The following is a 26,576-nucleotide window of genomic DNA, read 5'->3' as shown; positions in this document are numbered from 1 at the left end:
CTGTAACGGAAGCTATATGCCAACAAATTTCCCTGCAGTGCCCTCTGCCCTTTTTTAAAAGATTTGTTTTCCCTTGTTTACTTTTTCTTTTTTTCCTCTTTGCATAACTCCCAAAGAGGATTCAGTCAGTGGCTACTGATTATATCAGGCTTCCTCAAACTCAGCCCTCCAGATGTTTTTGGCCTACATCTCCCATGATCCCTAGCTAGCAGGACCAGTGGTCAGGGATGATGGGAATTGTAGTCTCAAAACATCTGGAGGGCCAAGTTTGAGGAAGCCTGGATTATATGGACCATAGCATAGAGGCAAAGCGTCTGACTTGAACGCAGTAGGTGTCGGGATCAATCCCTGACTATTATTTTGTTTAATTAAATAATAACGTGTGCAGAGGCAGGCGGCCAAGATGATCAAAGGTCTGGAAACCAAGCCGGATGAGGAATGGTTGAAGGAGCTGGGTATATTTAGCATGGAAAAGAGGAGAGTGAGAGGGATATATGGTAGCCATCTTCAAATATCTGATGGGCTGTCACACGAAGGATGGAGCAAGCTTGTTTTCTCCTGCTCTGGAGGCAGAAGAACCAATGGCTTCAAGCTACAAGAAAGGAGATTTTGACTAAACATCAGGAAGAACTTTCTGCCCGCAAGAGCTGTTTGACAGTGGAATGGTCATCCCTCGGGAGGTGGTGGACTCTCCTTCCTTGGAGGGTTTTAAGCAGAAGATGGATGGCCATCTGCCATGGATGCTTTAGTTGGGATTCCTGCATTGCAGTTGGGTAGCACTAGACAAGCTTTAGGGGGTCCCTTTCACCTCTATGATCCTATCATCATTAAATGTTCATCCCACCTATCTTACTCCCATTCTCATTGTCCACCTTTTCCTCAGGGCTCAGCCTGCACCACTTCCCAAAAGGAGAGGGCAAACTCAGGGTAGCTCAGTGGCAGATATTCTGCTTTGCAACCAGGAGGTTGACAGGTTCGATTCCCAGCACCTCCAGGTAGGGCTGGGAAAAAGTTTCCCTGCCCGAAACCTCGAGAAACTGCTACCAGTCAGTGTAGACAGTACTAAGCTAGATAGACCAGGGTTTTGACTGACCCTGTGTAGGGCAGCTTCGTGTGTTCCTAGGAACTGTTTCTGCTCTATTAGTTATAGTCCTCCTCTTTCAGTTATTGTTTATGGTTGGAATGCACATCCTAATACAGTGGCACCTCAGGAACCAGGCAGAGGGCCTTCTCGGTAGTGGCACCCGCCCTGTGGAATGCCCTCCCACCAGATGTCAAAGAGAAAAATAACTACCAAACTTTTAGAAGACATCTGAAGGCAGCCCTGCTTAGGGAAGCTTTTAACGTTTAATAGGTTATTGTATTTTAGTGTTTTGTTGGAAGCCGCCCAGAGTGGCTGGGGGGACCCAGCCAGATGGGCGGGGTATAAATAAATAAATTATTATTATTATTATTATTATTATTATTATTATTATTATTATTATTTTACATACGCTTCAGCTTACAGACTCCACTAACCCAGCAATATTACCTCGGATTAAGAACTTTCCTTCAGGATGAGAACAGAAATCGTGCTCCAGTGGCGAGGCAGCAGCGGGAGGCCCCATTAGCTTCAGGTTAAGAACAGTTTCAGGTTAAGAACGGACCTCCGGAATGAATTAAGTACTTAACCCGAGGTACCACTGTACAATACTGGCCCGGGGAGAAAGCCCTCGATACATTTCGGAAGTCTTCCAAAGCCTTTGGCTGAGGGTGAGCAAAAACTTGAGTAATCGAGGGACAAGATACAACGCATGTGTATGTGTGAACAGGTGCACTGGGAAGGCAGAATGAAAACAGCCGCTCTAAAAGCAGGGCCATTATCACCCTGGCTAAGTGTGCTTTTCTGCTCCAGTAGGCAGCTCCGAATGACTAAGTTCTCCTTTTCTGTGGCACGTGGCTCTCCGAAGAACACGCTGCTCTCCACGTAATTGTACAGAACATTTCTCAGGGCACGCCAGAAATTATCGAGCATTTACTGTGTGAAAACACCCAGAAGCTCCTTAGCTTCCTGGATTTCACAACTGCGAGGAAAGGAAGGCATTTAATGTTTGCTCTTGTATGTAGATACTCCAAATTAAAGGAGTTGAAAAGATGGGATTTAACAGGCCTGCAGTCATGTATATAAAACTGCTCCTTGTTGCTGAAAAGATGGGAGCCTTCCTCTATCACAACCCTTTCTGGTCCCCAGTCTCCAGGTGTTTTGCGAACTTTCCGCTGGTTTTCAGGCACAGGATAATTTGATGGGGCAGGCTAGTAAACTAGCTGCAGCTACTTTAGTATAAGGGTCCCCAGTTACGTGGCAAATTGGGCTTTTTGAGCACTTGTGATTCCAAGGGCGGGGAGAGGCCAGTAAACAGGAAGTGATGTCATAAAGCAGCGCCGGATTTAAGGCCATGTGGGTAGTTCCCCTGCACAGGGTGCCGAGCTGAAGGGGGGCAAAATAATAGTCAGTAGAAATTATTGTAAAAATAAGAAATATCTAAGGGGGTGGACCAAATTTTTGTCCATGCTCAAGGCATGTTGGCAAAGTATGCCCCTGTATAGAGGGGAGGAGTTTGGGTCATTTATTATTTCAGATGTTGCTTGACTACAACTCCCATGATCCCTGCCCACTGGCCATGCTGCATAGGGCTGATGGGAGTTGGAGTCTAGCAACATCTGGAGGCTGGAATGTTCTCCCTGCCCCTATTCTCATGGGATTTCTTTTAGAGGAGGGTATGTCAAGCAGAAGTGGCAACAATAGATGCTGGCATTAGATTACTCGCCGTCATCATAATTTATTCCCATTTATGGAAGCAATTCATATATTAGGTGCGCGACACGAATAAAAAAAACCACCTATCGCAGCAATCCATAAATTGAAGGCGACCAAGAAATACGCAGCAGCACAAGGCTTGAGATGGGGGGGGGGAATAATGGCAGGAGGTGTGGGGAAAATAAAGGACATTATACTGGTCAAAAGATGAGGAGCAAAGAGCCATCCCACCACCACACCCTACGAGACTGGGAAAAGGAAGGGAAGCTTAAGTTGGTAATGCCAACTGGAGAAATTTCTGGTTTCTGTAAGAGCAGGAGGAGAAAAAGACTCTGAGAGGGAGATCGTGTAGCATGGCTGATCTGCTAACTGCCGAACAGCAATTTAGAAGGCTGAGCAAGGCAGAGAAATGACAAGGAACATAAACTAAATTAGGAAGATTAAAAAAAAAGGGACGTGCGGGAGGGGGTTGAGAGCAACATTGCCGGCTAACAGATGCAATGCAGAAATAGGAAATGAATGAATTGCAGAAAAAAGCAGGGCGGGGGAAGAGAACGCTTAAGCCCTAGGAAGATAAGAGAAACTGCAGGAACAGAGGGGACTGCCTTATATAGAGTTAGACCAATGGTCCATCGAGCTCACTATTGCCTATACGGACTGGCAGAAGCTCTGCCAGGTTGCAGGCAGAGGACATTCCCAGCCTTACCTGGAGAAGCTGGGATTTGAACCCGGGACCTTCTGCTTGCAAAGCAGGTGATCAACCACTCAGCCACGGCTCTTCTTCAGACGTCAGCAGGAACAGGCTGAGACTACAACCCTAAACACTCTTATCTAGGAATGATTCTTGTTAAAGTCATTGTGGCTTATTTAAGGGTGGACACGTATAAATTACCGTATTTTTTGCTCTATAAGACTCACTTTTTCCCTCCTAAAAAGTAAGGGGAAGTGTGTGTGCGTCTTATGGAGCGAATGCAAGCTGCGCAGCTATCCCAGAAGCCAGAACAGCAAGAGGGATTGCTGCTTTCACTGTGCAGCGATCCCTCTTGCTGTTCTGGCTTCTGAGATTCAGAATATTTTTTTCCTTGTTTTCCTCCTCCAAAAACTAGGTGCGTCTTGTGGTCTGGTGCGTCTTATAGAGCGAAAAATACGGTGCTCTCCAGCTGAGATGGGGTTTGTGTGTGTATTTGGAAATTAACTAACTGTGAATGGAATGAACGGAATTGTCAAGTTGCAGTTAATATAGTAAGAATTGTAGGTGTCAGCTGGCTGGTATTTTTTTGTTTGTCTTTTGTTCTTTAAATTATTAGCGAATAAAAAAGTATTTTAAAAGAATTTTTCTTTTCTTTTCAAAACCAGTCCATTTCAATGGCTACTACCAGGGCTTTTTTCTCTCTCCAGAACTCAGTGCTGGCACCTCTCAGGTGGGTGCCATTATAAGAGAACAAGGGAGGTGTTCAAGTTGAGTTCCAGCACCTCTTTTTCTAGAAAAATAAGGCCCGTATAGTTAAAGCTATGGTTTTCCCAGTAGTGATGTATGGAAGTGAGAGTTGGACCATAAATAAGGCTGATCGCCAAAGAATTGATGCTTTTGAATTATGGTGCTGGAGGAGACTCTTGAGAGTCCCATGGACTGCAAGAAGATCAAACCGATCAATTCTGAAGGAAATCAGCCCTGAGTGCTCACTGGAAGGACAGATCCTGAAGCTGAGGCTCCAATACTTTGGCCACCTCATGAGAAGAGAAGACTCCCTGGAAAAGACCCTGATGTTGGGAAAGATAGAGGACACAAGGAGAAGGGGACGACAGAGGACGAGATGGTTGGACAGTGTTCTCGCAGCTACCAGCTTGAGTTTGACCAAACTGCGGGAGGCAGTGGAAGACAGGAGTGCCTGGCATGCTCTGGCCCATTGGGTCATGAAGAGTCGGACACGACTAAACGACAACAGCACTGGATAAAAATGTGTTTCAGCCACTCTGAAAACTCAAGTGGTTGTGTAGGGTGGAATCGCAAAATTTGCATTCATTGCCCCGCCCACTTTTGCCTCTGGCCCCGCCCAGCGCTGACACGTGGCCCTCCAAATTAAAAGAGGGAGGAGCCTCCCCAACCTTACAGCTGCTATAAACAAAGCTCCCAGCCTGAGCGTCTTCATGGCTGAAGCTGCAAGGTCCATGGACTGGGGGGGCAAGGGACCCCCAGGCACCCATGTAAGAAGGAGCGAGGAGTGTTCTGCTGCTCCCTGGTTCTGCCTGTGCCCTCTCACCTGTCGTAGCAGTTGAAGTCGTCAAGCCAGCACCCTTTCTTCACCAGTTCGATGGAGCCGGAGTTGTTTCTCCAGGAGGCGTAGCAATGGAGGCGTTTATCCTTCTCTCCTTCACAGCGCTCCACCCCGCTCTGGTTGGTCTTTTCCAGCTCCCAGTTGGCATTGTAATAGATGCATTCCCGGGTCTCGGCCTCACCATGGCCTGGCCCTGCAGGGGAGAAGAATAATAATAATAAATAATAATTTTTTATTTATACCATGCCCTTCCCAGTTCAGGAAACCCTGGCTCAGGGTGGCTAACAACAAATTTAAAACACTTAATTGATGCTACCAAAAAGAGAGAGCATAAAATACAGTATAAAACGTAAATAACAATTAAAAGAAATAATCAATTTGAGGAGAAAATCCATCCAATAAACATTAGGGCTAGCTGGCTAAATTAGTCCCACTTGGGCCAGTGAGGAGACCAGGGGAGAACCAGCTGTGGGATCCCAGAGCGGGCAATCGTCATAAAAAGGGGAGGGAGAGGGAAGGAAGGGGGACAAAAGATCAGGCCAGGTTCAAATTGAAAGCCAGGTGGAATAGTTCTGTCTTACAGGCCCTGCGGAAGGAAGTTAAATCCTGCAGGGCACTGGTCTCCTGGGACAGAGCATTCCACCAGGTTGGAGCCATCACTGAGAAGGCCCTGGCCCTGGTAGAGGATAATCTAACTTCCTTAGGGCCCGGGACCTCTAAACTATGATTATTCATGGACCTTAAGAAGCAAAATGGACGTTGCTTAATGACAACAGCCCCTGGGTATGTGCCGTCACTACCGCATACTTAGCAAGAGGGACAAGACAGCCGTACCAGCACGCTAAAGTTCGCTTCATCTGATGCATCATTTTTTGTAATCCTTGAACACTTACGGAATCATACATTTTCTACAGTGCCGCTTGGCTATTGTTTCAGCTCTGCTATAAGCCATAGCTAGTTGGCTGCCCCTTGGATTGCAAGGATACCAGAGCATCGGCGTTTAAGTTATGCCTCCAGGTCAGGCATAGGCAAACTTGGCCCTCCAGGTGTTTGGAACTACAATTCCCATCATCCCTAGCTAACAGGACCAGTGGTCAGGGATGATGGGAATTGTAGTCCCCAACATCTGGAGGGCCAGAGTTTGCCCATGTCTGCTCCAGGTCCTCTGTGATGCTATGTTTTTTTAAAAAAGCATGAAGGCTTGCCAATTGGCTTACTGAGAAGGAAAATGTACTTGCAATATTCTGCCCAACCAAAGTGTGATGAAGCCTAAGGGGTTTAACTATTGACACCACCAACTCCTCCACAGCTTCCTACTACAGAGGAAACATGATGAGGAGCTATAAGCTTCAGAAATAAATAGCACGAGCCTCTTCCGTATGTATTTAAGAAGGTGTCCTTTGTACAAACTGCACATACTACGTTCACCAAAACAGAAGATCCTGCTGCCCAGCAGTTTCACAGCAGCCAAACAAACATACACACTGCGTTGTTTTTTCAATCTGAAGAAAAACAGGGATACAAAACCTCAACCCTTATCTCAAACCTAGAAACACGCGCGAAGCTTACAGTTCCAATAAAGCACAAATGTTGAAAGCTGCAGCGCACACACAGACCACCCGCCATTTCTCCTCCTCTGTTCACACACAAACAACTGCAAATGATTAAGCAAAAAGTAGGTAGTATAGAAATACGCATACTCCACCACTGCTTTTTCTTACCACTAATATTAAATTAAAAGCCAAGGTGCTCAAATTAGGGATTGCATTGTTTTCCAGGCTAGCTACAAAGAATGCACTTCGTTGAGGAATGGCTGAGTGCTGCAATGACCCGATTGACAAAAATGTTTGCAGAGCTTAGGTAAAGTAAAGGTAAAGGGACCCCTGACCATTAGGTCCAGTCGTGACCGACTCTGGGGTTGCGGCGCTCATCTCGCTTTATTGGCCGAGGGAGCCCGCGTACAGCTTCCGGGTCATGTGGCCAGCATGACTAAGCCACTTCTGGCGAACCAGAGCAGCCCAGGGAAACGCCATTTACCTTCCCACCAGAGTTGTACCTAGTTATCTACTTGTACTTTGACGTGCTTTCAAACTGCTAGGTTGGCAGGAGCTGGGACCGAGCAACGGGAGCTCACCCCGTCGCAGGGATTTGAACCGCCGACCTTCTGATCAGCAAGTCCTAGGCTCTGTGGTTTAACCCACAGCGCCAGAGCTTATCCAACTCCAAATAGATGCGGGTCAAGAAAGAGTGTGTGGCTTTGAAATTCCTGGGTTGTTGTTGTTTTTTAATTGCTTGACATTCTCCTTGGGAGGGCTGCTCCCATCGTGATTTTTAAAGAAAGGTTTAATATAGCAACATTCAAACTGGTCCCCGGCCTATCTAGCGAACCCATGTTGCCAAATCCCGATTCAAAACCGTAATAGGAAACTGCATATTTATGATGCAAGTTCAATGGGGCTGTAATATTCCCTGGCAAACGGTATCCATTATGCTGCTTGCAGCTGTGCTATTTTGGGGGATATACAGCAGCAACTACAGGTTCCTTAATCAAGACATCTGGCAACCGTGGTATTATCCCACTTTGTCCTTCAGTCAAAGGGAGAGGCCATCCTGCTGCCAGATGTTCAGGAGTTGGGTCAAAGTTCATGTGTGCTTGGGAAGCCATGCAAAAGACTGCTGGAGATTTAGGAGCACAGAATGCTACCTTCTACTGAGTGAGACCAATGTGCATCTAAGCTCAGTATTCTATGCTGACTGGCAGTGGTTTTCAAGGCAGAGAATATACCGTATTTTTCACTCTATAAGACGCACCTAGTTTTTGGAGGAGGAAAACAAGAAAAAAAATATTCTGAATCTCAGAAGCCAGAAGAGCAAGAGGGATCACTGTGCAGTGAAAGCAGCAATCCCTCTTGCTCTTCTGGCTTCTGGGATAGCTGTGCAGCCTGCATTCGCTCCATAAGAGGCACACACATTTCCCCTTACTTTTTAGGAGGGGAAAAAGTGAGTCTTATAGAGCAAAAAATACGGTAGGTGCCAGGAATTGACCCTGAGACCTTCTGCATGCAAATGCAGGCAAGATGCTCTGCCACTGAAATGCAAGCTTTAAAAATGTGTTCAATGTCAGAAAAAGCTGCAGCGGGGTCAGAATCCACAGGCAATGCTTCACCACCCCTTCAGTCAATACAGCAGCCTTTTCCCCCCATCATGGGGAAATCCTTTTCTCTGAGTCGGAGGATGTTCATTAGATCTATATATAAACCTGAGCTAAAATTCAGAATCCTGAGCCACGAAACCCCAAGTGTGCTGTCAAGGGAGGCAGAACCCTGCAGCCCGTGAAAACTACACAAATTTGCATCTATCTCCTGGCCTTGCATTATTTATTCTCTTGCAGCTCATCATAGGGAAAGTAGAGAGAGCTTTCCAAGGTGCTAATGTACCATTCCAGCCTCTGACAACCTTCCTGTTTTCTGCATTTTTCCAAGGCACAGCCTACACCCAGGGCTGGCAGAAAGAAGATCAGGATCTTTTTGGTAAAGTCAGCTGAGTAGTCTATAACTCCCAGTTTTGGAATGCTAGCAACCACAGCAAGGAGAAGGCTTTGGTCTCACACACTTCACTTGCCTGATCCATGAGCAAGTTGTATATCTCGGAGCCTCGGTGTTCACAAACTGTAAAACAAGACCTTTCAACTGAGACTATGGACACAAATTTGCTATCGTTAAAACAGGCTGACCATCGTAGTTTCTGCTAAGGCTTCCCCAGCCCCTCTGTCTCGCAGGAACTCAGATGCAAGCTTGTACCTATATATTCAGTTAATCCTGGCATAAGCTCATGGATTGCAGTAGCAAAAGCTGGCCATGAGGAAGTGGCAGGTGATGGCACCAGCCGGTGTCTGAAAGGTGCAGCAAGACTTTTTTTTAATAAGCTGGCCCTATCGGAAGCACAGCACCATTTGGGCTCTGCGCCAGTATGCACAATGTCCTGGGCCAGCACTGGTAGCAGGGAAATGGCTCCAGGGTCGTGGGTTCAGACCCCACATTGGGCAGAAGATTCCTGCATTGCAAAGGGGTTGGAATAGATGACCCTTGCGGTCCCTCCACCAACCTGACAATTCTGTGATACTATCACCATGTCAGCATGAGCAAATAGTACCCGAAAATAGTACAAAAGGTTTTTTACAAAGGTAACGATATCTTTGCTGTTGTCAAGAGTCTCCTCTTGATTTGTATGTTGCTATTTCACGAAACACACAATTAACTGGCATTTATTTATTTACTTGCATATCCAAGGTTTTAACACACTTTCTTTAAGAAAGGGTGCACCTCTCAGAAAACGGTTAAGGATAATTATCTGGCAATCGTTTTGTGCCTTAAGCTCCTGTGCACAGTGTGGTTTTGTGGCAAGCTTTGCCCTCTATAGTAAAACTCCTTTCTCCCTCCCCCTTTCCAGCTTCATTCATTCATTCATTTTAAATACTGCCCTATACCCGGCGATTCACAGACCAAAATCAAAATATAAAACCACAAAATATATAATCAAAATTAAAAAACAACCAAATAACCCCCCCCCCAAAAAAACCCCACATTTTAAAAGGGCATAGAATGAGATAAAAGAAATTGGAGACAAGGAAATTATTCAAAAGGAATAAGGCCTTTATTACATTTCTTTTTCCCAAGCTGCTAATAAAAGGCAGGCCTTGAGATGCAGAGAATGTGTTTAAAAGGACACATTATAACTAGCTCACACTGGAGGGAGGATGAAGTGAAGATTCTATTTCTTTGAACAATCTCAAGACTTTTTTTATGAAAAGGGCTTGCTGCTTCTTTTTTTACAAAGTATTCCCAACCACCACCAAACAACAAAGGATTTAGGATACTGTATTCAGTTGCTGAACATGGCTTAAGCCAAGAAAGAGAGACCATCAAGTATGGGGAAAAGCTTCCATGTGACATTACACAGCCTGCTAAAGTATGCAATGCTTTTGGACTGGGAAGTCTGGGGTTCCAGTCTCCATTCTGCAAGGAAACTCATTGAGCAGCCTTTGGAAAACTTCTTTCAGCTTTGGGGAGCTTTTCACCAGATCCTCTTCTGCAGACCAGAGGCGAGACACATGGAACAGCCATCACCAAATGAACAGGAGGTGAGGGTCGCAAAAACTTGAAGTCAAATAAATCCAAACTTCTGGTTAAGTCATTGGAAGAATAAAGGGGGATTCAATGTTTCAGCACAGATTCCAACACAGTTGTCGTCGTTTACAGCAACATGTAAGAACAAGATGAGCGGTACCTATTTATCTACTTGCACTTTGAAGTGCTTTCAAACTGCTAGGTTGGCAGGAGCAGGGACCGAGCAACGGGAGCTCACCCTGTCGCGGGGATTCGAACCGCCGACCTTCTGATCGGCAAGCCCTAGGCTCAGTGGTTTACACCACAGCGCCACCCGCTTCAAAGGAGGCTGCCCATTGCACTCCTGCATGAATTGTCGTGATAGTTTTACCTCCTTCAAATCAGACATGTGCCAAGATCAGTGTCTCATAGAGAAACATGGGCAACTGTTGCTCTCGGTTAGCCTTTGTGGCTGTGAGAGGTAAGTGCTCCTCATATCCAAAGTACAGTGGTACCTCGGGTTAAGAACTTAATTCGTTCCAGAGGTCCGTTCTTAACCTGAAACTGTTCTTAACCTGAAGCACCACTCTAGCTAATGGGGCCTCCCGCTGCCGCCTTGCCGCTGCTGCACGATTTCTGTTCTCATCCTGAAGCAAAGTTCTTAACCTGAGGTACTATTTCTAGGTTAGCGGAGTCTGTAACCTGAAGCATCTGTAACCCGAGGTACCTCTGTACTCCCAGCCAAGGAAGTTCTTCTCCTACATAGAAGAAGTCATTGCTCTTCCCCTCTGGTTCTTGGGAGACAGCGGGGATTCAACCGTACCACCCCTCACTTGAACAGCCCCTTCCAACGCTTCTGACACATCCTGTGCCCCACACCTCTGCGGCACCAAACCCCAGAAATCGCTGGTCCCCTTTCCAGGGTGTCAGCCCCCCGACCCTCTGCCTCCACCACAACTCCTCAGAGCCCTGCCACTTCACCTCTCAGATGTTTGTGAAAGATGCTGCCTTATGCGATCTGGGCAGGGGCGCCCCAGTTCAACAGCCATATGCAGAACCCCTAAAGAAATTCATCAGGGAAGAAGTTTCAGATCTGCTCTGAAATGTGCTGAGTCTACCATGACTGACCCCCCTCCAGAGCTTCCCTATTGATTCTCCTTGACATTTTCAAATACCACAATTCCAAATTCAATTTGGTGGTAATTTGGTGGGGCGTGGGGGGGTGGAGGGACGATGTAATGCATGTAAGCAGGCAGGAAGGAGATGAAGTCCAGAAGGTCAAGTACCGGGCAAACTATGCCCCCCCCCCAAGAACGAAGCTGCACTTGTTTTCCTTTCTTTGCACCCTGTTCCACCTGAGAAATCAAAGCTCAAAATCTGGCAGCCTTCTTGGCAGGTTGAAGCAGAGAAGGGAAATAAAACTGGACGATATGATCTCTGGGTTGCCAAGGCAGATTGTGTAAAATGTTGTTATAAGACCTCCCAGGCAACATCAAGATCCACTGGAAAAATATTCCAGATACCATGGAAGAAAACTGCCTTATTGCAAGGGACCCCATGCCTTGGCAAAAGTTTTTGAAACCTTCCCAAACTACAGTGCCCAGAATTCTTTGAAGGAAAGAAGATGCTTAAAGCAAAATGTTAGAAACTCAGATATACATGCTGGTGTCAAATGGCACCTTAAATCTAGGTTGTGGTCGCCACAACAGAATGACTATTTGCCAAGGGCTTGGACTGGGTGACCCCAGGGTTCCGTCCAATGCTACAATTCTATGATTCTACGATCTCAGCTACATTGCTTGGCTGTAGCTTGCTCTCACAACAATTCACTTGTCCCAATATGCAAGAAGGAGAAACACACACACACACACACACACACACAGGAAATGGTATTAGTCGTGGACTGAGGCCGGTTTTTAAACTGTGGTTGTCAACCCGGCGCCCAGAAATCTCATCGTAGTCACAACTGGACTCATGTCAGTAGCAAAATGCGCCTGGCGCCTGGCTAATTTCTAACACGGCTTGAAAGGTATAAGTGTTCACACAGCCTAAGGCTCCAGGGAAGGCAGGATGAAGGTTTCTGACCACCACTACTAACCACAAAGTCAGCAGTTTACTGTTATTGTTGTTATTATTTATTTTAAATGTCACACATTAAAAACTTCCCGGAACAGGGCTGCCTTCAGATGTCTTCTGAATGTCAGGTAGTTGTTTATCTCTTTGACATCTGATGGGAGGATGTTCCACAGGGCGGGCGCCACTACCGAGAAGGCCCTCTGCCTGGTTCCCTGTAGCTTTGCTTCTCACAATGAGGGAACCACCAGAAGGCCCTCGGCGCTGGATCCCAGCGTCCGGGCAGAACGATGTGGGTGGAGACGCTCCTTCAGGTATTAGTCTAAAGCAGACTACTACTACTACTACTACTACTACTACTACTAATAATAATAATAATAAATTTTATTTATACCCCGCCCTCCCCAGCCATGACCGGGCTCAGGGTGGCTAACACCTGATATAAAAACAATTGATTAAAATGAAACTTAAAAACAAGATTAAAATACAAACTCATTTCAGTGGAAACTCAAATCAAAAACTTTTTGGGGGATGAAAACGTCAAATCTTCACCAAGGCCATCTATCCAGACTGGTCCTACGTGGGCCAGAAAAAAGCCAGGGAAGTCCCCAGATAGGAGTTCCATCACAGAAGGAGGAAAGAAAAGGGAAAGCATCCATGGCAGGTGGCCACCCAAACTCTGCTCCAAAACCTTCAAGGAAGGAGAGTCTGCCGCCTCCCAAGGGAGCCCATTCCACTGACTTAACAGCTCTTACTTGTCAGAAAGCTCTTCCTCATTGCTTAGTCAAAATCTCCTTTCTTGTAACTTGGATCCATCGGCTCAGGGGTCCTGCCCTCCGGAGCCGGAGAAAGCAAGCTGGTTCCATCTTCTGTGTGAGAGCAGGAAGAGGTTTTAAAGCAGAGGTTGGGTGAACCACCTGTCCTGGATGCTATGGTTGAGATTCCTGCATTGCAGAGGGGGTTGGAAGGGACAATTCTATGATCTACATCAGAATCTGCTGCCCCCGTGGATCCTGCTGCCTGAGGCGCCCTCACCTCGCCCAGCCCAAGCGTTCTGTACCTCTGTGTAGCTGTGAGCGATGTGCTCCTTCCACCAGGGGGCAGTGTAGCACTCTTGGCAAATGGGGCTACGGAATGCTGTTTACAAACTCATGCCTGTTTGCAGCAGAAGTGTTGATTAGGGGCTCTTGACCTTAGCATGGGAGGGAGAAAGAAAGAAAGAAAGAAAGAAAGAGAGAGAGAGAGAGAGAGAGAGAGAGAGAGAGAGAAAGAAAGAAAGAAAGAAAGAAAGAAAGAAAGAAAGAAAGAAAGAAAGAAAGAAAGAAAGAAAGAAAGAATATAGAGCCGGCCCAGCTAGCTATAGGAGTATATTGTATTTTAAAATGGGGTTTCAGAGTTTTTAGGGGTTTTTGAATGTCTTGTGTAGATTTTTCAACTTCATTGTTCTATATGGGACAATGACAATAAAGATATCGTATTGTATCGTATCGTAATATGGTAATGGTAAAGGGACCCCTGACCATTAGGTCCAGTCGTGGCCGACTCTGGGGTTGCAGCACTCATCTCGCTTTATTGGCCGAGGGAGCCGGCGTACAGCTTCCGGGTCATGTGGCCAGCATGACTAAGCCACTTCTGGCAAACCAGAGCAGCGCACGGAAATGCCGTTTACCTTCCCGCCGGACCAGTACCTATTTATCAACTTGCACTTTGACATGCTTTCGAACTGCTAGGTTGGCAGGAGCAGGGACCGAACAACGGGAGCTCACCCTGTCGTGGGGATTCCAACCGCCGACCTTCTGATCAACAAGTCCTAGACTCTGTGGTTTAACCCACAGCGCCACCCATGTCCCTTTTATCGTAATATGGTAGGAGGATTGAATCCTAACTGTTGGTGCTGCAAACTAGCCAAGGGATGGTTTTCCTATATGTACTGGGAATGCCCAGAGGTAAAGGAATTCTGGAATAAAATCCTAAAGGTTATTAATGAGATTTTTAAAGTGAAGCTTTCAATAGACTTTGATCTCATGACAATGGGTATACTTGGAAACACGGCTGTAGAGAAAGCTTACCTTCAAAGCTATGATATTAGCAGGAAAGGCAAAGATATCTTTAGGTTGGAAAGAAAGAGGAAAATGGACGGTAGAGGCATGGGATAATTATTTGTTTGAATTTATTCAGTCGGACATTGTTGAAGTCACAGGACAGGAGACAACGTGGAAGGTCAAGTCCACCACGATAAGGAACAGATGGAACCCCTATTTTCAATGGATAAAAACTACTGAAACAAAAGACGTTCGGTGTAAACTGAAGTGGGTGAGGATAATTGTTTGAACCCTTCCAATGGATATGGGGGAGGGGAAAGGAGGGAAAGGGAAAAAATGTATGGGAAATTTAAAAATTGGAAGGAGATAATATAACGTATGTAAAAATCCCAAACTCAAAAAAAAGAGAGAAAGAAGGAATATAGAGAACGAAGCATGTCCTCTCGTTTTCGAAGTTTCCCTTCATTCAAAACACTTGAATCTCCTGAGAACTGTTTAATAATTTGTAGCACCGGAGAGCACCTTTCCTTAATCCGCTTTCCTTTTAAGATGGCAATTTCACCATCGTAAAAGTGGCTTCAAATCACCCCATGGGCTTTTTTTCTTTTCTTTCTGGACCCTTACCACCACCACCCCTCCCCAAACACAGACCACCGGACCCTGATGTGAAACTAGCCTTGGACGAAAAGAAAAACAGGAGGAGTGAGTAAAAGGGCCGTGGGGAGCGAGGCAAGGTCCAGCTTTTGTCAGGACACATTGGTGCCTCAAGGGGACCGAAAGGAAGTCAAGGCATTCCTGAAATTCTTCCAGGGGGCTAAAGAGGCAAACACACTAAAATAGAGACACTGGGGCCTTCCAGCTTTCGCATTCCACTGGAAAAATCCTGCCATCCCCCAACCTACCCATCCCCCTGGCAGCAAAAGACTGGGGAATTAGCTTCTCCCCTAGTAAAAAGCCATTGTATTCGAATGACCCCACAAAGGAATGTGAGCCCCCCCCCGCCCCCCCAAAAACAACAACAACCCACACCAATAAAGAGCTTCCAGGAATTGTTCCTGTCACAATAGTATTGGTGTTGTCGAAAGCAGAGGGCGACTTGGACGGCTCCCTTTATTTCGCAAAAGCGCGTCCGTTCCGCCTTTATTTCACGCCATACATTTATAGCACATTGCTTCTCTCCAAGAATCCTGGGGGGTGTAGTTTACCCCCCGGCAGAGCTATGGTCCCAAGCACCCTCAACAAACTACAGTTCCCAGGATCTTTCGGGCTCTGCTTTAAATACACGGTGTGTACATAACCCAGCTCTTCCATCACCGGCTGTCAGAAAGCCGCCTCCTTCTCTCTTAAACAACTTGGCCTCTGTCCTTATTCCTGGACCGTCTCCCAGAACGCATAGCGGTGCTGCCTTTCTAAATTCAAGTTTCTCCATGCCTTTTCCTGGAAGCTTTTAGCTTACAGCCTGTGGCCCCCTCAGGTGTCCTTGGACTCCAACTCCCATCAGCCACCAGCCAGCATGGCCATGGGAATTGTAGTCCAACGTCTAGAGCAGTGTTTCCCAACCTTGTGCCTCCAGCTGTTTTTGAACTACAATTCCCATCATCCCTGACCACTGGTCTTGCTAGCTAGGGATGATGGGAGTTGTAGGCCAAAAACATCTGGAGGCCCAAGGTTGGGAAACACTGGTCTAGAGGACTATGGGGTTCCTACCACTGCCCTGAGCTATCTTTCCCCCTTTTGCTAATTCTCTGGTTTTTGCACCATGGAAAGCTGTCGCTTCCGTGGAGCTGGCGTCCACATTCTAATACGCTGGCATGCATTCTTGGGCTTAATGGAAGAGGGTGGTTTTGATCTTTTAAAGCCCTGGACAGTTTGGGAACTGAAGAATCACTTTCTCCTATTCATGCCTCCTTAGGGCGGTCAGCAAGAGAACAGGGCCTTTCCCGTGGTGGCTCCCCATCTGTGTAATCTAATCCCAGTAGTGATGTATGGAAGTGAGAGCTGGACCATAAAGAAGGCTGATCGCCGAAGAATTGATGCTTTTGAATTATGGTGCTGGAGGAGACTCTTGAGAGTCCCATGGACTGCAAGAAGATCAAACCTCTCCATTCTGAAGGAAATCAGCCCTGAGTGCTCACTGGAAGGACAGATCCTGAAGCTGAGGCTCCAATACTTTGGCCACCTCATGCGAAGAGAAGACTCCCTGGAAAAGACCCTGATGTCGGGAAAGATGGAGGGCACAAGGAGAAGGGGATGACAGAGGACGAGATGGTTGGACAGTGTTCTCAAAGCTACCATGTAGCAGGAACCCCCCCACCCCAATCATTCTGTTTGTATAAACTTCACACTCACACACTACATACGCCACATTTCGGTTATAAATTCATAGAAAATCAACCATACATTGGATTTGCACTGTTCCATTTTTATTTTTACTCCATATGACAAGAACTAACAAAGGGGGGTGATTTAGTCCTGGTCAGCCAAATCCCTTCACTGTCTCAGCACATAAACAGGAGCCCTGCCCATGCCAACCCTGATGATCCCAGACAGAAGACAATCAAGATCACAAAGAACCTGCATATGGGAGTGGATTCAAACAAAGGACACTGATCAGATCTTCCCTCAGGGGGCAGGAAACTGCAAAATCCCCTTTGTCTCCTAGAAATTCCTGGAAGGGGAGGGGGAAAGGAGGAACCAGCCAGGTGACAAGACACTCAAGTTACCACCAACTCCTCCCTCAGCCCCTCCTTTCTGTAATATATGCCTCCCACAACCCCTCCTTTCTGTGATATATGCCTCCCACAACCCCTCCTTTCTGTAATGTATGCATGATGTTTCTGGGGGTGGGCTTGATCTAGAGGAGGGGAATTTCAAAAGTTTTTATAAGACCTTGCACACTATTCTTCGGGGTCTTTCCTCTCTCCTGCACGTGAGGGGAATACCCTGTTGCAACAGTTCAATAAAGGCCAAGCCTACAGGCTGCTGTTTTGCTCCAAGTTATCCTGGTTGGTGTCTTTGTTTTGTCCAAGGGAGCCCTCGGATTTTTCCTGCAACAGTTGGCGACCATTCTCAGGGACACTTGGTTCTCCTGCAAAGGTGAGAGGGGAGACAGAGGGGATCGGGCGCCACTGGGCAACCTTAGCCCAGGGATCCTTCTTCCTCTCCCTGCTTCCTCTTTGCGGGCGGTAATCAATCGTCACCAAAAGCCTAACCAGGGGGAGCAAAGGCGAGGTCAAGCCGGCTAAAAAGAAAGGATCCCGGGATCCGCGGGGGACATCTTCAAATGTGAGTATGGTTTGAAGTAAATACATTGGGAGGGGGGTGGAGAAGCAGCGTCCCCACGACAGCCAGACTTTCCTTCTTTCATTTCTGACGTTCCCTCCCGGGGTCGTCCAGGAACGTCTTAAACTCTCCCCTTTTCTCCCCCGATTCTCCCCTTTCGGAAAGTGGCCAGGGAGGTCGCGGAACTTTACTGTCTGACGTTCCCTCTCGGGGTCGTCCAGGAACGTCAAATCCTTTCCCTTCTCTCCCCCAATTTCTTACGCGGGACATGACCGGGGAAATTGTGGTACTTTTACTGTTTTCCGACGTTCCCTCTCGGGGTCGTCCAGGAACGTCTTAATCTCTCTATCCCTTTTCTCCCCCGTTTTCCGTCTTGGCATTAAGTCCGGGAAAGCGTGACTCTTTACTGTTTTCTCTGACATCCCTCTTTCGGAGTCGTCCAGAGGGGTCCATCCAAGCCTTTTCTCTCTCTCTCTCTCTCTCTCTCTCTCTCCTTTCTTGTCTAAGATGCAAACAAAGCTGCCCCTGCTGCCTGGCGACCTTTGTTAGGGATGACCCGGGTACGTCAGAACGCAAGGTTGTTTGTTTCCTTTCCAAACCTTCATTTTCTCGGGCCTTAATCTGGCATTGCACTGCGCAAGCGTCCAGTAGGGGTTCCGAACTTAGCCTCAATGGCTAGGCAGGAGGCTGTCGTGGAGGGTAAAGGGGGGAATTGGGGCCCCACACTAGGATTATATATATATGCAGGAACTTTCTCGGGCCAAGGTGTCCCGTGGCAGACGGGCCAAGGTGTCCCGTGGTTGGAACTTTCTCGGGCCAAGGTGTCCCGTGGCAGACGGGCCAAGGTGTCCCGTGGCAGACGTTTGAGCTCACTCGTAGGAAGCAGCGCTGAGGTAAAGGAATTCCGGGTAGAGAGAGAGACCCGTGGTTTGAGGTTCCGGGCAGAGACCCGTGGTTTTGTTTCAGGTTCAGGTTTGAGATTTCCAGAAATTAATTCGTGGTTTATAGATAAATAGGAATTGTGTTAGTTAAGGGTACTTTGAGTACTGAAAGGATCCTTTTCTGTCCCCCCTTTCTTTCCCATTGCCCCTCCTCCCTTGTGTGTGTGCGTCCACTCTTTCTGTCTTTAGCGTACTTCGTTAATGAAAAGAAAAGAAAAAGCCTAATAATAACATATGAGAGAATGGGAGCTCACTAAACACCCTAGCTGGACTCCTCCTGGCAACAAGGCTTCCATGAAGCCTTTTTGCCCCAGAGAGGATTCTAATATGCGCCTCCAGCTTGTCATCTCCAATTGAAAAAAAAAAAATAATAATAAAATAAAGGGGCAAAATGGTCTTTCCAAGTACAAAGTACGAGACCATTGTAACTTTTAGTGGGTGGCTTAGGCCCACCACCTGGAACCCAGGGCACAGTGGCCACCCCAGGGATCCTTCAACAAAATCAGGGTTTGAACCCTTAGGGAGAGCTGAACACATCAAATTTGTGGTGTTAAACTATAACCTAAAGCTAGAACATGAAACCGTAAATTTAATGGTGCTCAGAAGGCAGTAGATATAATAACAGCCCAGCCTGAGAGCCCACACATTAGGGATCTTAGTTTTCTCTTGAAAATAAAAAAAGGATAACAGATGTACTCAAAGATTTGGAATATTAAAAGTGTTTGTGTTTACATTGGCTCCGGCATCCACAGACTGTTCTTAAATGCACATAGTTTTAAATTGCAAGCTTGCTTCAAAAATTTTAAATCTAAGGAAGCCATGTTGGGCCTTATCAATCTTAAACAAGACAAAAAAAATAAATAAATATTTTTTCTTTGAAAAAAAAAATCATTAGAATGAAGTGTGCAAATGTTTGTTCTTTGAGAGAGGCTCAAAGGAGTCTTCCTCCGAGTAGCTTGAGTGAGGAGTATGATTTTAAGTTGATGGTAGATAATGTTATGTTGCAACATTTGAGTTTATGAGTTTATATCCGTGTTCCAGTATTTTTTTTCCAGTATTTTGAAATGTGCTGTGAAGAAACTAATGTTTCTGCTGCAAAAGCCTAGTAGAGCCAACTGCTCTCTCAAGCTAAAATGCAGTGTATGTATTTCATTAAGCATCTGCCTATGAAAATGTGTTCTTTCTAAGAAAATTGGTATTAAAATTGGTATTAAATGTAGAGGCTTCCATAGCCAGCAAAATTGTCTGAGTCCAGTCCTGATATCAGTCTCTATAAGACTTCCTGGCCTCTTTTCTTAGAAAATGCCCCCTTGTTTCATTCTGTCTCTTTCAGGGTTTTTTTTCCCTTCTCCTTCTTACTTCTGGGCCAGGTAAATTTACTCCCAAGTAAGCTTCCTTCAAAGGAAACTGCAGGGGGGGGGGCATAGATTAGCCTTACTATTCCTCTGCAAGTTCATGAAAAAAAAAACCTGTCAATTTTGTATTCCTTTTAAATCAAATCTATGGCTGTTTTAACTATGTTTTATAAGAGATCCTCTCCCTCTTAGGAAAAATGTTCACTTCAATCTTCCTTTAAAGATAATTTCTCTAGGAACTTGAAGGAAGCAAATTCACTCAAACTATCTCAAGATCTGCTAAAAGGGTTCTGTGTAAAGTTGGGTACTTTTATTTTCCTCTTCCTTAGTACATGATAGGAGCATAGATGTTTCCTTTCCCAGTTGAAAATCTGTATTTAAATGTATATGTCCTTTTGGTAGTGCAAATCTTGCTTTGAAATCTTGCTATGAACACTGTATTTAGGGTTCGACTAGATGACCCAAGGGTCCCTTTTAGCTCTCCCAATTTGTGGCTGTGTGGAGGGCCATGTGTCTGCAAGCATGTGATGAGTTGAAATTCAGCCCAACTTTGCTCTTTGTTTTTCTTAAAAAAGGTGAGAGGTAAAATCCGTGATGTTTTGAAGCAAAACTGGTAATTTCAAGCATTTGAGTGATTACAGTGTATCATTTTCTCTACTATTAAAAAAAATCAAACTTCAAAGTCAATTCAAAGTTTAAGCACATAAAATACATATGAGTCTTGACCATTTATCCTGTAAATAAAGGGCAGAAAAAAATTTGTCTGCAAATGGTAAGGCTGAAATGACTGAGAATGTTAAAAAAATCCTATAAATTCTGACTCTCTGGCCATTTTTTTCCCCCATATATAAGGGCGTGGCATTGTTCCGTGAATGACCAGAGGGAAATCACACAAAATGATAGCCCTTTCCTGTACATAAAGGAAGCAGTCCTTTTTGCTTGGGCTACAATTGCTAACTTTATTGAATACTTTAATTGCTCAGTTTCTCTTTTTTAGTTTTTTTTTAAAAAAAAATCTAACAGTATTTTTAAATCTACTCCTTACCCTTCAAATGGTAATTTAGCCAAAGGTTTCAAGATTTTCAATAGTATAAAAGGTTTGCTGAGATATGAACTCTGCACATGCACAGAGGCTAAAAGCAGCAACAAAGGGGGGGAGAGAGATAGAGAGAGGAAGGAGGGGGAACTGTAGGGAGTGAGAGGAGCTTGGGCTGAAGGGGAAAATTTATCCTAATTTCCTTATGTAAAACTTGGAGCCACTGAGGGAAATCACCCTTAATGTGTCCTTTGCTCCAGGGGCTTCGCAAGACAAAAGGTGTGCCAAGTTTCAAATCCTAACATGATTAACATGCCAAATTCTTTTCACAGGTAAATTTCAAAGCACTCCCCCCCCCAAGGGATTTAAATCACAGACTTTGTGTGCATTTTAGGAACAGCATTTCCTGACAGGCTTCTCACATGAAATAATTTTTTCCCTTTTAACAGGATATGTGAACCCCAATAACAAAGGTTTTTGTCCCTTCTTTTCTCCCACAGCAACTTTCTTTCCTGTTCTGTGAAACATGTCTGAATCCCTGCTGTATTTGTGACTTCCATCTCTTCGTGCCTTTGACGCTTTAAGTTACAAATAATCTCTTTTCATTTATTTAATCAGTTTTTCCATGATGTCTACGAAATTAAGCAAAGCACAACCTAACATTGTTTGTGGAATGGTATTTGTTTACCCTTTGCCTGATCATTTCTTATTAATTCTTTCATTTTGGCTACTTCAAGGTACTTGCACAACTTTAAATTGCCATTCATTTTCTTGGTATTAAGTCATTTCCCAGTATTTTGCTATTAACATTCTGACTGATGTTGTCACATCAAGAAACACTCTTTTATTTTCATTTGGGACATTAGAATGCCAAAACAGGTTACTTCAGGTTTCTTAAATATTGTGTGTCTTAGCATTTATTTATTTTTGGTTCCTCATAGGTCATTGTATGTGTGTGTTTTATTATTATTTTAACTGTGTCTTTTAAGTCCACCCTGCCCTTACAGGATATCACTTCTACAAGTGTGTTACTACAGATCCAATGAAAACCTTCGCCACCACAACAGAAGACATCAAAGTTTTCAATATGGCCACAGCTATCTCTTTCAAAGGATATAGACTGCCGGGGAAGTGGGGCTGACAAAGGGGGGTGGAGTTGAATTACAAGGACATTTGGAATTACAAGGACATTTTCTGACTTTTGAACCTCAAGATACATGCGTAAATATATATATATATATATATATATATATATATATATATATATATCACAATTGTCTCAAGATATGTAACTGATACTTAATTAGTTTGTTTTGTATTATGTGTTATTGTGTAGGAATGTTGAAATGTGTCTGACAGTGTGTTATTTCCACAAATGGGGGGGGGGCTATTTTTGTGACTATTTTTGTGTATAATTGTTTTTATGTTTAATGTCTTATTCCTTACACCCCAGTGGAGGATTCTCATACATTTTATGCTTTTTTTACAGATCAGGCTATTATGTAGTCCAATGTCTAGAATTAGATAAATTTATAACCACATTTAGTTGTTTCACCTGGCGCTCTGCCAACTTCCCTACCCATTTTAAAAATGTGCTAAAAAACTCACTTTACCAAGGAGAAGCTTCTAAGATACATGAAGGTGGATATGCTTTGGTTTAGCAGGAATAATCCCTTATAGAGTTAAATTGACTTATTTGGACAAGTGCCCTTTTAAGAATGGTTTTCTTTTAACAGATTGGTTTGAAAAGTTGAGAACCATGGGGCAAGATAAATTCAAATTGGACTCAGTTTGAATTGGGCAAGTGTATCCAGGCTGCAAGTAGCTTTTTGGTCCTTGAAGTGCAAGTCAGCAACTTCCCATGATTGCAAGACCATAGCCAATAATAATAAAATCCCATGGAATGGCCAGGCAAGGACATTTCACTCCTGACGTGCCCAAACCTGTGCCAGCTGTGATGAGTGCCAGGCAACATGGTCAATATGAAAGCCCTAAGGGGATTCACCAGGGATTGCTAAGACTGTTACACCAGGCCGGTGTGAGACCACAGAAGAACTACTTTGACACCTGAGAACACAAAAATGGTGGGGGGCAAAGCAAACTGCATTTTTCAGTCATTAGTGGACCTTCCTGCTAAATGTAAAGCATATGCCACTATTGAGAGAAATATTTATTCCAAGGTGCTAAAATACCACAAGTAACTGAGCAACAAAATTTTAATTTTACGCGATATCCTATGTCTAACTATGTGCACTGTTACACTGTTATATTTCTATACAAATATCCTTAAGAAGCATGACATCCAAGTCCCTTTCAAGTTCACATGGACACACGCATCTGGGACGGAGAATAGCAGGTTAATATTTACCACCTTAAATTGTGCGGAGAAAAGGATTGCAAAGTAACCACCTTTGCAATCTTATCTCCGAAGGGGGGAACTGTAGCAGGAACCCCCCCACCCCAATCATTCTGTTTGTATAAACTTCACACTCACACACTACATACGCCACATTTCGGTTATAAATTCATAGAAAATCAACCATACATTGGATTTGCACTGTTCCATTTTTATTTTTACTCCATATGACAAGAACTAACAAAGGGGGGTGATTTAGTCCTGGTCAGCCAAATCCCTTCACTGTCTCAGCACATAAACAGGAGCCCTGCCCATGCCAACCCTGATGATCCCAGACAGAAGACAATCAAGATCACAAAGAACCTGCATATGGGAGTGGATTCAAACAAAGGACACTGATCAGATCTTCCCTCAGGGGGCAGGAAACTGCAAAATCCCCTTTGTCTCCTAGAAATTCCTGGAAGGGGAGGGGGAAAGGAGGAACCAGCCAGGTGACAAGACACTCAAGTTACCACCAACTCCTCCCTCAGCCCCTCCTTTCTGTAATATATGCCTCCCACAACCCCTCCTTTCTGTGATATATGCCTCCCACAACCCCTCCTTTCTGTAATGTATGCATGATGTTTCTGGGGGTGGGCTTGATCTAGAGGAGGGGAATTTCAAAAGTTTTTATAAGACCTTGCACACTATTCTTCGGGGTCTTTCCTCTCTCCTGCACGTGAGGGGAATACCCTGTTGCAACAGTTCAATAAAGGCCAAGCCTACAGGCTGCTGTTTTGCTCCAAGTTATCCTGGTTGGTGTCTTTGTTTTGTCCAAGGGAGCCCTCGGATTTTTCCTGCAACACCAGCATGAGTCTGACCAAACTGCGGGAGGCAGTGGAAGACAGGAGTGCCTGGCGTGCTCTGGTCCATGGGGTCACGAAGAGTCGGGCACGACTAAACAACAACAAGGACCTTTTAAATGTGATGGTGGGAGGTGGTGGTTATTGGTTTGTTTTTGCATTTCTGTTTCTCATTTTGTATATTTATGTTGTGAACCGCCCTGTGATCTTTGGGTGGAGGGTTTCATACAAATTTAATAAATAAAATAAAACTATTCGGCAGCTGAGATCTTGCTCTTCGTGCCACTGGTCAACTGAGCCTGAGTGAGCACTCTCCTAAAACTTCCCAGAAAATTTCAGTATTATTTTTTTCTTAAGAGATATGAAGGCCCCGTTTGAGCGAGCCTTTTCCCTGTGGACGCAAATATTTTCAAACCTCTCTTTGGGCGAGCTGTGATTAAACGAGGAAGACTCCAATTAACCCAAACCATTCATTTTGTCCAAATGTGTGAAACTCGGAAGAGCCACTCAGTGCCTGCAGTACCGAAGTAGCTAAGCAGCATGGGAAACCATACTGGAGGGCAGACCCATCCCTGTGCAATGTGAACTCAGCTGGACAGCGTCCGTCCCGTCCCCCGTCCCCCAATTATACACTAACCAGATATCTCTCTCAGTAGCAACGTGCTTCAAAAGCAAACACCACTCTCATTCCAATGCAACTTCTGACTCCACGCGGCAACTTATTGGACCAATATATTTCTCACACATACACCCGGCATCGACAGCTAGGGCTGTGTGCTTTCCAGCTGCCTTTTGTGAACTTTGATAATGCACTGCAGTTAACCGAGGACAAAAGGCAGCAAATGTGTGATAAGATGTCACACACAAACACGCACTCACTCACGCACACGCAGACAAAAAGCTGAATTGGCCATCTGCTGCCAGTGTTCTGGGCATGCATGAACAGGCTAATCCTCTGAGCCATATGCATGGCGGCCCTTCTCCAAATTCCACACTCTGAGCACCATCCCTGGAAGAAGAAAAAGAAAAGGGGCCACGGAACTGGCTTCACAATAGGTCGGTCACCCATCATTAACTTGCCTTTTTGAAACGGGAACACACTAATGGAGATGGATCTCTTATTCAAGCCCCTGTCCAAACTATCTAATGCAGCAGAGGACTGTAAGCATCAAGACATCCCTTTATTCGTTTAAATTTATGCCCTGCCCTATGCCAAGGGAACAGGCCAGATTATGCGTTTTTCACATTAAAAAATACTGTGTGTGTGTGTGTGTGTGTGTGTGTGTGTGAGAGAGAGAGAGAGAGAGAGAGAGAGAGAGAGAGAGAGAGAATAAGCCCATCTATATTATAATGAGAGACTCGCCCTTTCTGTCCTGAAGTGATGTTAATAGATTTGCAGTTCGTTAATGCCTTCAAATAAAGCTTTGACAATGCAGTTTTGCACAAAAGGCAAAACCTAATAAATAACACCTAATAAAAACCCAATAAACATCTGCACCGTGTTCTTCAGCTGTGCAAAGCACTTCACTACGTTGGTATTTCTTGCATCAATATTATCTCCGTGTCGGAGGTGAAGGCAGCTGGGTTGAAGTTGAGAAATTCATGTCCCTAACCTCAGGCCATCTACTGAGTTCATGGCTGAAGCAAACTTTCAGCCAAGGACTTCCAGGCTTGTTCCGCCCCCTGCAGAGTTCGTACACTAAACCCTCCCTCTGGATTCCAGAAACAGAATACCTTTGCCTCCCCAAGCTTCCAGTAGCTGTATTTCTAGCTTCAGGTGACATATAAAGAAGCACACATGCACATTTCACGCACACTATTTGCCAAAAGTTTCAAACTGTTGCTTAACAGCATTTGCTAAACAGTCACTTGTCTCTTAGCCAAAGTGGTAGGGAAGACTCTGGTGGCAAAAAACCAACAACCCCACAAGCACACCCACCATCATCACCCTGAAAATCTGTGATGCTGGAAGACAACTTCCATCAACCTTGACCATAGACCATGGTTTGGTTGTGGCTGATAGTCTGTAAGGTAAAGGGGACCCCTGACCATAGGTCCAGTCATGGCCGACTCTGGGGTTGGGGCGCTCATCTCGCTTTATTGGCCGAGGGTGCCGGCGTACAACTTCCGGGTCATGTGGCCAGCAGGACTAAGCAGCTTCTGGCCAACCAGAGCAGCACATGGAAACACTGTTTACCTTCCCGCCAGAGTGGTACCTATTTATCTACTTGCACTTGACATGCTTTCGAACTGCTAGGTTGGCAGGAGTAGGGACTGAGCAACAGGAGCTCACCCCGTCGCAGGGATTCAAACCGCGCTTCGCAAGACAAAAAATCAATTAATGCGTTCCTATGGAAACCGCCTTCAGACCAGGTCCGGGGACAGTCTGTCCCCCGACCTCTTCTGAAGGCTGGCGGGGGGCAAAAGTATTTGCTCCCCCCCGCCTGCCTTCAAAAGCCGTCCGGGGGCTT

General features: G+C 45.3%; 2 protein-coding genes across 3 annotated transcripts in view; both read right to left on the bottom strand.

Moving 5' to 3' along the window:
* EXOG (exo/endonuclease G) overlaps positions 1-26,576 on the bottom strand; it is a 222,356-nt gene that overhangs the window by 66,619 nt on the left and 129,161 nt on the right. The gene's annotated exons all lie outside the window — the stretch shown is intronic.
* Positions 1-26,576, bottom strand: part of ACVR2B (activin A receptor type 2B) — a 143,012-nt gene that overhangs the window by 41,122 nt on the left and 75,314 nt on the right. For both annotated transcript variants that reach the window (XR_014161735.1, XM_081882508.1), the window contains exon 2: positions 5,059-5,266. Coding sequence is in view for 1 of the 2 variants with exons in the window: in XM_081882508.1 (XP_081738634.1) it covers positions 5,059-5,266 (208 nt within the window). In the remaining variant the exon portion in view is untranslated. The remainder of the gene's footprint in view (positions 1-5,058; positions 5,267-26,576) is intronic.

The sequence above is a fragment of the Podarcis melisellensis genome (genome assembly GCF_964234715.1).
Source record: "Podarcis melisellensis genome assembly, chromosome: 12".
NCBI lineage: Eukaryota > Metazoa > Chordata > Lepidosauria > Squamata > Lacertidae > Podarcis > Podarcis melisellensis.
This window is presented reverse-complemented; position numbering and strand designations above follow the sequence as displayed.